The following is a 15,358-nucleotide window of genomic DNA, read 5'->3' on the forward strand; positions in this document are numbered from 1 at the left end:
TGCTATGCGCCAGTCCTGGGGAACAGACCCTGTCACTATAGAGTCCTTGAATATTAGAAATAGGGGTCTGTCTATTACATTACTTAACTCCCTTAGAACGCGGGGGTGAATGCCATCTGGACCTGGTGATTTGTATATTTTGATTTTTTTTAGGCGGCACTGCACTTCTTCCTGGGTTAGACAGGCGACATGTACTGGGGCATTTATCTCATCCTGCTGTATATTACCTGGCATAGAAAATTAATCATATTAATTAATGGGGGGAAAAAGCATGCTTGTGTAGCAAAAAGTTTAATATAAGCCTTACAGTTAAACGGTTGGGTTTATTAGGTTTGAGTACATCTCATTATTCTATTTTTTCTATGATGTCTACAAAACCCTAGAGGTAGATGCTAAATCAATGCTGCTAAAGCGCTGGTGTTTCTCAGTCACCATAGGAGTATCTCAAAGCCTGGTTCTAATATAGTTTAGTTTTGGGTTTGTTTTTGGTTTTTTAGATGTAATGTAAGGACATTTTATTTTACTGAGATGGTAGTACATATAAAGAACATCCTTGCAGTAAAAGTGGTAGCAGGTAAAATAATAAGGGAATTAAAACATATATGAAAGCCACATAAAGCTATCTTTAAGATGGGATCAAGTACGGATTATGGTTTGAGTCTTTACATCGGGAAAACGCAGAGATTATATATATATATAGGTTGAATGATTCTTATCTGTCGTCAAATTCTATGTTTCTATGTCTTACTTTGGTAGAATGAAACCAAGCCAATACTAGCAGAAAAATATATTTATTTGTATGTTTCATTGCATGCTGAAATAATGTAACGCCCTTGAACACCCTTCCGAGTGAGTCGCAAACACTGACCTTTCGATCTGTCTCTCAGTGGCGCTAATAAGAAGTTGGGAAGCAGAAACATAGCATTTGTCAGCGGATAATAATCACTGGCCCAACTGCAATAGTATGAAGATTAAGTCTGAATACATAAAAATTGTGATTTAGATGTCTAACGTAAATGTCTCTTTCTTCTGCAAATGTAAAATTATTTTAGAACAGTTAAAATATTTTTGTGTAGGTAGTCCTCTAAATTTTAATTTTGATCCGGTATTTTTCTTACGCTTAGTGACATCTTAGGTAACATAAAGAGTTCTGTTGTAATGTCAAAGCCCCAAAAAATTAATAATAACATATATCTAAGTAGCATGTATGGAAAACAGGTCGTATATGCCCATACTCAACTGTTGTATTAATTTAATTTTGTTATATTATATACTACTTGTTACGTCCTGTCTACTCATTGTGCAGCGCTACAGAATATAGTGGCGCTATATAAAACAATAAATAACAATAATATGCAAATGTAACATCCTAGATATCAGCAATGTAAGATATATATATATATTGAAAGCTAATTAAAAAGACAACTAAAAACATTAAAATACGTAAATAAAATAATTAGAATTTTGCTTAATCAAGAGAATGACGCCTTTTACAGATTAAATGGCGAAAATAAATCTAGTCCAATATTGTTTGTTTCTATAGAATGGTTGGAGACCCCCCAGCCTGTAATATGTATAATGAATGAGCTGTGTGTGTCACTAAACATAGCCGGGACAATATGACTGAGTATCCGGTCATACTGCCCTGGCATTCGTGGGTCACACCGAGTGCTCAGAACTGCAGCGGTGGTAGTAAGCGGCTGTGATGGCTGTGTGTGTAGCTGAATGCCGAGTACTAACATCTGATCCACGATCGCACTCCATGAACTTGAGTAATTGCAGGGGAATTCTAATTTGCCAGATGCATTGTGTTGGTTTGTAAAAGCAGAGTGCCTAACATCTGAAACAGCACTGGAGCAACTTGCATATTTACATATCAATCCGTACAAAAGACAATGTTTAATTAATGAGTTCTCTTTCTGTTTTGTTTGCCAGATATCGCATCTGGATCTGGAGAAGGCGGTAAGTTATATTCAGTATTGTGCCACTGTTAACTGAAGCAGGCCCTCCTTACCTTTAGTTTCACATGTAAAAATTATTATGTTATGTCCTGTTACCCACTATACAGCGCTGCAGAATATGATGGCGCTATAAAAGTTAATAAATATAGGTGCTGTGCTGATCCTAATATATTATGGTAAATGTTTCTTGTTGCTATTGATTGAGTACTATAATTTCTATGTATTGTTATATGTTAGCTTTAGATTGGATCACATTTGCTGAATGATAGCCAGGTATGTAATTAATGGCTGCGTATTGCCTACTACTAATAATACAGGGCAGGGCTGGCACCTTCTGGCCCCAGGGGAAGGTAAAGCCAATTGGCCCCATCAGCCCCTTCCCCTGATATCTAACATACATTGGCACACATATTTTCACACACGCTCGCACATATTTACACACTCATGCTACACACATTGATATATTTACACACTCATGCTAATACATGTAACACACACACATTTACACATTCTAACACACATGTATAGATATACGGTCATGCCAGCATACACACTTGTGTTAACATACACTTATACATATTCACTCATGCTAACACACACTTACATATATACACTCATGCCTCACCTGTTGTTTCTGTGTGTCATCTTATGTTATATACTAATTGTAATGTTCTGTCTACCCTTTGTACAGCGCTGCGGAATCTGATAGTGTTATATAAAACAATAAATAATAATACTAAAAATGCACACTCCTTCTAACACGCAGTTACACACTTATGCTAACAAACACACTTACACATACACTCTTTTAGATTGTGTGAGTACCACACTAAATTTATTTAAGTATTGCAGAATGTATATTTTCACAATTCCCATTCTTACAGATGTAATAGAGTAAAACATTAGGAAATATCATTGAAATGTATTAATTTAACCAATGTATAATATAAAATGGAACCGTCCTGCAAAAGCAGACTGACGTAAATATAGAATGGAAGATAAAGTAAAATCGAATCAGCAGATAGGTTTGTGTTCAGATATAACAGTCCATCTTAAAGCTGCCAATTAGTGGCACAAAAGCTCCCCCATTGAGATCACTGTAATGTCCCTTTAAATAATTAATTTAAATATCTTGCTATATCAGAGTAGTTGTCTTTGTTTATTCAGTAAAGTAAACATTTAAAAAAAAATCCCCACACCATTACTGCTATATACATCTGTAACAAGGCTTTATTTAAATTGTATTAAAATTTAAAAAAAAAAAACTAAATATTGTAACATTTTCCAGCCTGCATGATACATGAATACTTAAAAAATAATAAATATGAAAAAAAGTAATTCCTATAGTCTGCTCAACATACTGTGGGATTTATTTTTTTTCATATTGATTATGAAGCTATCACAGATTACAAAATCGTTCCACCTCTAAATGGTTCTATAAACTCTATTATACATATATATAAATGTACCATCACATCAACGCAGCCTAAAACCAATATTACTCCAAATATTTATCGTTGGGTCTCATTTCTCCTCTAGCCTAATCTGTGTTCCCGAGTATGAATAATTTGACATTTAGCTCATACTAATAATACCAGAAGAATGGAGAGCGCGGTGCAGTGGTTTATAAGAAGCAGATGCCTTGAAGTTTTAAAAATGCATCCTGCGGTGTCACATGACAAGCGAATTTAGCAGTGTGTCAAACTCAATCTATGGCTTGGCTGTTTGATCTTATGGCTTTATGGTTTCCAATAAATCTCCCTGGGTGATTCAAGTGTCCCCTTGATGCCTCCTAAGGGATTATTTAAGTTACATATCAGAAAAATACTGCTAAACAAAAATATTACTAATGTGACCCAATAAAATATTTTTTTGCAAATAAAAATAATTTAGTGTGAACCGACTAACCTGGGTAGTGTCTGCAGACATCTTCTGGGCCACTTGAAATAAAATTATATATATATATATATATATATATATATATATTACTGTATATACTTATAGTGACACGGAAACACGGAAAGCCCCAGGGAGATGATTTGGATTTTGTGCACAGGTGTTGTATAAATCGTGGATGTGGGTCCCAGGGGTGGAGTAATTGGAGAGCAGGCCAATGCTCCATCCCCTCCTCCTGTAAACTTCATGCCTGCATCAGGAATAGTTCCTGGACATTTAAACCCCCAGAAGCCTCACGATCTGGGAGACTGTTGATGCAAGAGAAAGTCCCACTGTGCTCCCAGGGCAAGGAGCGGTCCTGAAGAAGATTCCTCAGCCAAGTGAGGCATTACTGGTGTGAACTGTCTGGGGAGGTTTCCATCGCCTGGTAGGCTTCATAGGAATCCAGTCTCTGGCATGAGATTTTTACTGGGGTGGGGGAGCATTGGCCCACCCTGCTGTCCAATTACTCCACCCCAGGGACCGACATACACGATTTGTACAGCACCTGTGGACAAAATCTAAACAAATCATCTCAAAAATCTTCCTTGTTCTTTTGTTGAATGTTATATATAAATAAGCTAAACAACGGTCAAACCCAGTTATGTATAATAAGAAAGAGAATAAAAGATCTAACATTTTTAGAACAATTTAATATCTACAGAACCCTTACAAAAGCAAACCCAATTTGTATAGACCTGGCATACATGGCTGTCAGGGAGAAAGACTTGGATAATTCCCATCATTCTTTGCAACCCAACAAAGGCTGTAGCAAAGTGTCTGTACCTTTAAGGTGTGAATTAGACACAATATAATTATTGTTACATATCACTTATCGCGCAGATTTCTGCATATTGTGTTTTAGCTTCATTTTAATTATTTGATTTTTGATCTAAGAACAAGTGAATTGTATTGTTTGGACAGGGTTTAAATTCCTCTGTTTTAAAGGATAGGTATGTACTTTTGTTTTCTAGTTCAGTTATTGTAGCCAAGCAGATAATACACTGGCTGAGATGTTTGTTTCGGAAGCATTTGATTTTCTTTGGACGCTACTTAAGAGGATTTTGTCGGAACTCCATTTGCTGCTTCATCGTTGTCTCGCCAGCTTGAAATATAGCAGCGTAAAGTAAACATTACGTGCAAACGTGTGGAATTAGATAAATGGTAGCTGGCACAGACTATTAGAAATCATATTAGAAATCAGGAGCTATTGATCACTGGCTCAAATCCACAACCAACCGCTATTGACTAATATTATGCAGTGGCTCATGCATAGAAATTTCATTGTGCACATATCGTGAACGATTATGATCCTGGTTATCTCTGATACTTTCGCAGAAAACCCCTGCCTTATAAATGAGAAAGAATAATGAAGCATAGCCAAATGTGTCATTATTATTATTCAATGTAATGTTGTATTCTTTATTAGCCCTAAATGGATCCATTCGTAGATGTAAAGCTCTCCTTTTCAGAGTCAAGCTTGTGCAAAGCATGCCTTCAATTTAAGCTATCGTATGATATTGGAGTGGAGCTTTTAATTTTTTTAGTTGGTCCTCTTTGCTAATGCATGAAGGGATTAAGAAAAAACCCCCATATACATTTGCCTCTTTCCTTACAACCCCCTCCCCAACTTCTCGGCTTGCTGGAGCTTGGCCAAACACATCTCCTACTAGTCAATGCGCAAAATGCTCTTCGACAGCCAGTCTAACAAGACCCTCCACGTGCACCCTTTAACTTCAATGGGAGCTCTTTCCGGCCACTTACTGGCTTCCATAAGCCAACATTAGTCTTGAGAAAGATGGAACCACATGAAGGGCAGAGTGTTGTAACTCAGGAGCTGCCCCTACTTCTATAGTTAAAAGTCGAAAATACTTCTAAAGCTCTTTAATATGCATATTTTATTGGTGCAGCTGCATGGAACAATTAAAATTAGTCATTTTCATTTTTTTTTCTAGAAGAGCGTACTGTATGTGACTCTTATGCACTCCTAAAAACTATTTCTCTTTTTGGGCCAATGATGCCATATCCATTTTTCTTACATTCTTCTCTGAAATATCTTTAGTGGAAAAAAAAATAAAGTTCTCTCAGCACATGTGTTTGAAGTAGTTGGTGAAGTTACTACATTATTAAATTAATTTACTGTGACAAGTAAAGTCAGGTGTCAAAAAAAAAAATTGGAGTTCTGACAAAAACCCTGACAGTAATTGGATGGTTTCAGACATAATTTGTAAGAAACTATAGTGGTCACAATATAAGATGGATTTTGAGAAGGAAAGGTCTCTCAAATGACATTTCTTTTCCTAGAATAAAATTGCTCAAGTTTCCATGATAACACTAACTAGAAAGATGGAACTATGTGTTAATTTGAAACTGGACAGTGAATGAGCATATAAAGAGCATATCGAAAGATCCAAGGAACTCGTATAATTTTGTAATTCTAAAAGACCTATCCCGTTACTATATATATATATATATATATATATATATATATATACATACATACATACATACATATATATATATATATATATATATATATATATATATATATATACATATGTGCGTATGTGACAATCACTAAGATTTTCTTTCTCACAGTTACTGTTTTCTTTTTTATAAGAAAGATAAACATATTTTAGCCAAATTCATTTGAAATATCATAAAAGACATAGCATTATGCAGAGACCAATCCCTAAACACAATTATATTTTTATAAATAAATCATGTAGACCTTTATTGGAATAAGTGACTGAGCAGTTCATATTTGATTGCATATCTGCTAGGAGATTATGTATTATTTATATTATAATCCTGCTCACATTTAGATGCATCCTTATGTAGGCCAGCGTGACTTTTATTTTAATGCTGGTGCCAGTTTACATCCATTTCTGTTTCAACCTGCTGTATCCTTGGCTTTACATCCTCAGTGTTATGATATTTGCTGTTTCTGGTTTTTGAAAGAAGAGGGTTTTTACTTATGTCCTTTTTTTCAGGACTTTTAATGATAAAATGAGTCTGCAAATTCACTGTTCTTTACAATAAAGACCCCCCCCTTCAAATGTTGCATGACATTTTTCACAAGGGGTCGATTTTTTTCAAAGGGCGCCATATTATGAGACTGCCCCAGTGATGCACATTCAGCTCCACTGACACACACTCACACCGATCACTCTTTATCACACTGATATAGCTTAAAACACAATGGTCAATTGCGAGGTTCCACTGATCCACACTCAGAATCTTAAAACACCACCTACCCTTCTCTAAGCCAGACAAATGCAACCTCCAACAGACCATTCTTAACCACTCAGGCCAGTCACAGACACACGCTTATACTGACATACTTATACTTATTCTCAGCAACACCAACAGAATCTCAACACAGAACACAACACATATACCACTCTCAGACAAACTAACGCATACTGTCAGCAAATGACCAAAATCATGCCAAATCACTCTCAACCACCCACAAACACAATATATCTTTTTACACATAATTTAGGAATGCTTTTATCCAGTGATGTATTTATAGGGGTCAGTTCCATTTGTCTGACCCGGAATGGGGCTCCCAGTTGCCACACACATACCACATCTTCTGCAACTGTGCCTTGTGCAGAGTTCTGATACATGCTGTCATATTATCTGCTGAAAAGATACTACTGTGGTTAGCACCACAGTATACCTTACAAAGTATACATTTGACTTTTAAGAGAGTTCTTTGAATTTTGCAATTGGCCCATGGAGAGCTGTAGTGCACTGGTAAGAACAGCTGCCCAATTGGGTCATCTGCTGACTCTACTTGCCAAACCATCACTAATAATTGCAACTGTCTGCCAATGAGGCAAACTGCAACTTCTGGTCCACTAAACCATGGTATATATATATATAAAGTTACCAACAAGTTATAGATTTGCTAATTCCATCAACACATATTATACATATCCATTATTTTTGTGTTTATATATACATTGTACAATCTTGGTTATATTGGTGCTGTAGTTTTTTTAAACAATCTAAAAAAGGGGCATCAAAATACTATATTTTCCATCTGTTCCATAGAGTAGTAAAGGCTAATCTCATAAACATAATGCATGTTTGTTAAATATCTCTAAAAAATGACATTTTCTAATTGTTACATTGCACTAAGACTCAATTTTTTAACGGCTCTATAAACCTAAAACCGACTTGGGAAATAAATACTAATGATGAAGAAAATACTAAGAAAATGAACTGCGTTTTGTATTTTACACACGTATAAATCCAGCCATGCAAATAATTAGTGTAATTTTCATCAAATTATTTTCACTTGTCCGATTTAATTACTTTCGGTCATAATCACGTGTAAGGATACTCACTCGAAAACCTGACTTAAGTGTCCCTAAAGCACCAGTACTCATTGTAATTGGTGCCTGACCTGTTCTCTTATTATATTTGCATGTGAGAGAGAGAACTTGATAAAAAGACATAATGTTAATTTGCACGTATGGCCGAGGGAAATATGGAAAGTATACTTAAATGCATTACATTTATTTATTTATTTATATATTTTATATACAATGTGCCTTTGCAGAATATGAGGGATCGGGAACGGAAGTTCACAGGAAACCTTCCAAATGTGGAGCCTGTAAATATGGAGCTGAATGTGACGAAGATGCTGAAGACATTGGGTAAGTAGTTGTCTGGATCATAAAAGTAAATTCAGCAGAGAGCATTTTCATTAAAACAGAAATAACACCATGTTCTAATTGGTGGATTTTATAAGAATTAGTAGAGACTAATAAACATGCATGGATTAGGCTAATGGCTATACCGATTCTAAGACGAGAACTGTGGTAACTTGTCTTGTCTTCGTGATCTCCATAAGCAAAGCAAATGGGCTTAGGTGGGCGTTCTTAGAATCCTTCCTTCCCTTCCACAGTTCAAGACTCAAGTGCTTAAAGGAAGTGATGCATGAATACACTGCAAACAGGATGTGATGTCAAATGAAGGGTTTATAATATAATGCCACACAGGAAATTCTTCTGTTCTTTCTTTTTTCTCCATGGTGGATGTGGTAAGAGTCAGCTCCCAGCAGTGAGCTATTATCGGATCTGGAGGCTTAAGAGTGGGGGAGATCAAAGTGTGTGGAAAGGAATTGTTATAAATATATGTATAGAGAGAGAGATAAATGGGGTTCGTTGTCCTGTGGGGTTTGGCTATGCGTGTGTATTTGGGATACATTTGTTTGCTATTATTACCTTATAATAAATAACCTTTGCATGTAGACGAACAAGGTTTGAGTCTACACGGCATAGATAATAGGCTGACGTTCTTCTCTGCCGTTACATTTTACGTTTCTATGTTACATAGTTACATAGTACATAAGGTTGAAAAAAGACCTAAGTCCATCAAGTTCAACCCTCCTACCTAACCTTCCTACTCTTGATCCAAAAGAAAGCAAAAGCAGTACAACGGTGTATGAACCATATCCTGCTACTCCACTTTAGTAGGTTACGTGGTGGCATAGCATGAGATGTGATTGAGGTTTGTGCTAAAAAGACTTAGTAAGTTATCTGCTGCATCTTTGGTCGGTATTTTTGTAAATATAGGATCCCTTACTCTCATACCAGGGACATAATGCTCTATATGGAGCTCTTTCGCAGTTAATTAGGGTAGTTATTTTACCAAATCTGTAATACAGCCTGTTGAGCATTAGGTTGCAAAGAATTATATATGATCACTAGAAAGTATTAGCTTTAGCGCTTACAAAAATTACAAGTGACATTATTCCATTGTGATTTCCATCTTTTGATATATATAGAAGGCTTAAACATAGTATTCCTTTAATGTTTACCTGTTATACCAACTGAAGTTAGCGACTTAAACATTATCGGATTTGTGGTTTGTCATATATACAGTCTGGGAAATAAATGTGCCTAACCTCTTTCTCCAAGATTAATGTGAAAAGGATGTACACTGCAATGCATTTTGTTTTAAAACATTCTTACATCTGGGTAGTTTGGTTTATTTGCCAAAGAATTGTATTAAATGCTACTTATAAGCCATTGTTTTGTCAATGCAGAATTTATTAGGTAGACTAGTAAATCTGTAAAAGGGTAAAATTACACATACGCCTTTGAAATATGTGCTGTCCTCCCTGTCACACCAAGGGAGAAATCTTTTACAGAAGAAAGGCAATACAGATGATGGAGATTGAATTTCACGTAGTGGCAGTCTATGCAAGAAATAATATTGTAAAATAACTCTTGGATTGCCTAAAATATGTATAAGGATGGTGCTTGAAACCAAGCAGAATGAATAAATGGCTGAAATCTCCCTAAAGCAAATGCTTCCTGCTCTTCCGAAATTCCCTGATGTGTTTGTGGCCGTCTAATAGCTCACAAAACACTTTCGCGGATCTATAATAATGGTAAAAGTGACATCGAAATCCACCAACCTCTATTACATTAATACATCCTCTTCGTGTCTTGGTTGCAAGAAAAGGAATGGCTCTATCGGCAGTAGGTAAGCCGCTAATTTATTCTCGCTAAAAGCTTTTATTCTGTACAAGGACTACATATTAAATGCTGAGATGAGTGCTGTTAGCCTGCTATCAAATGTCCTTGCACATGATCACGTGTATTAGTCAGCTTGACCAAAACTGCACAGCCGGTAGTGACAAATACACCATGGAATTAGAGAGATCTGTCACTTTTCTTAAATTCTACATTTTACTTTTCTGTACATAAAATAAACCTATGTAACTGTGTTTACAGATTAAAATAAGCACCCGCCGTATATATATACATACCATGGGGATACAGTAGGTGTCTTACTGACTACAGTATATCTCCCTGTTATGTTGGCTCTCCCCTATGTTGTTGATTGGTTCAGGCAGCCTTTGTAAATGCGGAGTGAGGATAATGGAAGTCTCTGTCAATCTCTATCAATATATCAGTCTGATCCTGTCTACAAGGGCAGTGCAGAAGCGAAACGCAAGGCACATTTCCTCTGCGTGGGGGAACCTACAACCATTTTTTTTATATTTTGAATTTAATAAACAGATTTTAGCAGCTTCTTTATAGTTTTTAGAAACAATTTTTTTGCCCTTCCTCCATGCTTATTATGTCATGGGTGTCGAAGGCACGCTTCTAATCTTAACTCTCCTGCTTTCCTTTCAAATCCCTTTACATTACAGTGACTTAATACAATACAGAATAAGCAGCCAATCCAAACAATATGATCAAGCGCCACCTGAAAAACATTGTGTCTTAAACCCTAGAGACCCTAGTGACAAGTGGGTACTAATGCTTTATTGGAAATGACGTCTCATAAAAAATGTAACACAATATCTTAATTAGTTCCATATGCTCTGTTGCATCCTAAACCATTTTCTCCTTCTGTGAAGTAGTCTCTCTACTGACTGCTTGAATTCTATGACGTTAAACGTCTTAAACAGTTCAGTTGTCCTCTTCTAGATCCAGGTCCTTTGTTACAATGGTGATAATACAGACCATACTGCAAGACCATACCTTTCTACAGTCTTTTAATAATGACGTAATAGCTTTCTAGATAATATATTTTATTATTAATTTTTTTATAATACACCATCATATTCCATATCATGGTACATCAGTATATATATATATATGTAAATACATATATATATATATATATATATTGTAGGGGACAGCTCACGCATGGGGCGGCAATGACAGTTTCACACAGGTTTCCAACGTAAAAGCGTGTTTATTTAGATGTTGTAATCACAGAGCACCTTGTAAACAAAACAAACTATAAGCCTGTCCGGCTCTAACTAAACAGCAGGATACCTCGCTAGCAGCCTAAGGTCTGACGCAAAGCAAAGTAACCAGTTTTGTATGGGGTAAAGCCTCATACCTGGTGGGCTGCAGCGCTGGCTGTAGCTGCTCCTTCATTCAGTGTCTCCCTCCCTCTGAAAACCTAACAGCCCTTTCTTTTAAGGCCTCCTCCCCAGTAACGAGCTTAGGAAGCCTCACCTGAGAGCACCTGGGTTTGCTACCAGGCCTGGCTGAGGTAACCAGGTGAGACATATATCCCATCAACCACTCTCCCATACACTTTACCACAATATATATATATGTATATACACATACATAAGATTCATCCAAGTAATGTTTGCTGTAATAACCAAAATGTTTCATTCCACATAATATAGAAGGGGAGTATGATATTCATATGCCGTGACTGATAGAAAATCATTTTGTTCTTCTGACAGGCACGCATATGGCAGAATGCATTCTGAGACCTACAGCCACCTCATGGCCTCGGGCTAGTCATTTTATCTGCCTGGGTCTTAAGAACCAAAATTAGATTTTGAAATTGTTTTTTTTTTTTTTATGTTTCTAAATATTATAAGCGGAACAAACTTTGGTTGCAAAGTCAGCACTATAAAACTAAATTATAACCTTGGGAGTGTTTTAGCCCATATGCTTAATATATATTTACATTTTGGCAGGGAGACAAGAAAGAGAAGAGCAGTTGGTAGAACTGAAAGTGGAAATTCTTTTTCATTACATCATTTTCTTTGTGTCATATTTTACTGTTTATTTCCATTGGTTATATTCCTGTACCTAGTTTGGATGTCATGTACAGTAACACAAAATACATTGCTGTAGATATGTGAATGTCTCCATTAGGTGTTTAGTCAGCAGCTCCTTGTCTACTTTGTCCCATAGTTCTCTGATGCTAATCTTTACCTTAGCCTATGCCCGGACGTGTCCAAAGGGAAGAAAAAACACAAGATCACAAAATGATCACAAGATCAACTTAAACCAAAGAGAACTGATGACTTTATTTGGAATAGAAACTTTCTCCTGCACTAGATGCAGGACAAAATAGGAACTGTGTTCTTTCTAGATCACATCAATTGGGATGGGTTGACCACTAGAGTACAGATCTAGATCCCTGCCTAGGGCACTGTACACTATGCCGAATAAGAGTTATTAGAATTAATACTGAAATTATTTTGGGACAAATTAAGCAAAGAGAATAGCACGCTAGATTTTCCAGCTAGATTCAAATTTTTTGTGTAATCCTCTCTTTACTGTGTAACTACCTCTTTATGAATAATATATGAATTCTTACTTTAGAACTTTACACTTTACTTTGTTACCAATTAAAAGGTCATGTGTATTTCTATTTTAGGGAAAAAAACACGCCTGCTTAATTCCAAAAGCAGTGTGAGTTCACTAAACATTAGATGCTGCAATATCAATCCTACGATATTGTTTGCATTTTAGTCTATTCACTAAGGAGTCAAGTTAAGAGTTAACCACCCTGTGCATGGTGGGTTGGGGAGATAATAAATTAAGCTGTGTTGGTTTAGGTCCCAAGCATCCCTCACGCCATCCCACGCACATGTTCATTTAGAAAAAGACTATGAGGGTATGGACTGCATTCCATGCATCCCCATAAGCCCCAATTCCATTCCAAGTGAGATGGAGAGGATAAATTAAAAAAGTAATTGGGGCATATATGTCCACTGAGGTTGGGGGGGTAAAATTGGTTAAAAAGCCTTATGTATTATCTGGAGATAGGTGATTATATCCAATAATTACGGTAATTACCGTATTTGCTCGACGACCCTGATTATAAGACGACCCCCCAAAATCTAAATATTAATTTAGGAAAAAAACAAAAAGCCTGAATATAAGACTACCCTATAGGAAAAAAAGTTTTACTAGTAAATATTAATGCATGTAAACAATTTTTTCATATCTAATAAAAGCTATGATTTAGAAAAATATATATTTTTTTTATTTCCTTTGACTTGCCAACCTGCCCCCCCAGTTATGCACATCTGCCCCCAGGGTTGCCTGTCTGCCCCCAGAAATGCCTTATACCCCCTATTTGCCACTCTGCCCCATGATGTGCCTTTTAACCCTCTATATGCCAGAGTGGCATATAGGGGGTTAAAAGGCATATCATGGGGCAGAGTGGCATATAGGGGGTTAAAAGGCATTTCTGGAGGTATATATATATATAACTGCTAACAACAATCACACTCCTATCAAGTCAAGGCAGCCAATACATGCTGGAACCTGGGGATGATAGGAGTGTGAGTACAGCCTCCCTATGCCATGCTACCACCACCACCCACCTTACACATCCATGCTATCATACACACACTCATTCACAAACATTTAAATACTCATTCATTCCATTAATCACACATACTTCACACATTAATCACAAAAACCCTCCCCCACCCCCTTACCTGAACTGCAGATCTCTCACTGGAAGACTTGTGCAGGGGCCCGGCTGTGCGAGTAACTTCTCTGGCCCCGCCCCCAGAGGAAGGAGGGGGGAGGCAGAGTTATGTGACACTCTTCTAGCTTCCTGTTCTCTTGCTGCTAATAGAAGAGACGCTGCTCACGACCAAAGCCCGGTAAGCAGCCTGGCAACCTAATCGAGGTCTGATTAGAAGACGACCTCGATTATAAGACGAGGGGTATTTTTCAGAGCCTTTGCTCTGAAAAAAACCTTGTCTTATAATCGAGCAAATACGGTATTCAATTAACTTTAACTGGTAAATATTTTCCAGTTCTTCAATTGACAGTCCTAGAGGTACCTGAGACCTAATCGGGGCGTTTCACTGACTTTTTTTTTATACCGGAGTGAGTTGAAAGAAGTTTTGAGCTCACCATGCATCACACATAGGTAAATCTGTGAGATGACTTTGAAGAAATCTCACGTTAACCTGGCATTATTCAGGGCCACCTCAGCTCTTTTGCTACTGGGAATGAGGTTGCCCTTTACAATGCATAGCGAAGTCAAGGTTAGTTAATACACCGATACAGAATAAAGTACTCATAAACTGCAGGATAAGATAACATTATAGTATCTTAACAAAGAAAGATACCTCTGCTTACTAAACACTGCCTCTCCCAGAAGTAGAAGTAGAATTGATGAAAAATAAGCGTTTTCATTTTTAAAGCTTAATATAGCGTTTAATACCTGAACATAGGTTTCTGAAATCTGGGACAATTCACACCAGGAAATATTTCATTGTGTTTAACCGGAAGACTGAATAGCCTTTGGCTCTGCCTCTAACAGTTGGCCAATAAATACTCAAAAAATTTTTATTTTTTTGCCAAAGGGGTTACTGTCTAGAAGTCTCCAGATTTAATGCATGAAAAAATAAGCAGTTTAGAGAATGGCATCCATGTGTTCAGATTGTTTCTGTTAATTTGCATCATTAAGAACAAAGTAAGAGGTTTTGCTTGCCACAGTTTCCTTGGGCCACTTATACATATTTTTGCTTGTGTTCATGTTAGAGAACTGCATTTTGCCAGACGAAAGTCTATTTAGACCCTAATTTTACTGATTGGAGGCATCCCAATCCCCCCCCCAAAAAAATAAAAATAAGAAAAATACATATTATATTTAGAATATTTATTTATATTTATAGTAAGAAGCAAATTTAATTTGCTATCAAA

At 36.6% G+C, this 15,358-nt stretch overlaps 1 protein-coding gene across 1 annotated transcript in view; it reads left to right on the forward strand.

Moving 5' to 3' along the window:
* The window catches only part of LOC149302580 (tomoregulin-1-like), an 80,577-nt gene that overhangs the window by 46,393 nt on the left and 18,826 nt on the right, over positions 1–15,358 (forward strand). Inside the window, exons 4-5 of the mRNA XM_089482288.1 lie at positions 1,936–1,962; positions 8,470–8,566. Coding sequence (XP_089338414.1) covers positions 1,936–1,962; positions 8,470–8,566 — 124 coding nt within the window. The remainder of the gene's footprint in view (positions 1–1,935; positions 1,963–8,469; positions 8,567–15,358) is intronic.

Source organism: Sceloporus occidentalis, unplaced genomic scaffold (assembly GCF_023333645.1).
Source record: "Sceloporus occidentalis isolate IW3139 unplaced genomic scaffold, rSceOcc1.0.p SCAF_18, whole genome shotgun sequence".
Classification (NCBI taxonomy): Eukaryota; Metazoa; Chordata; class Lepidosauria; order Squamata; family Phrynosomatidae; genus Sceloporus; species Sceloporus occidentalis.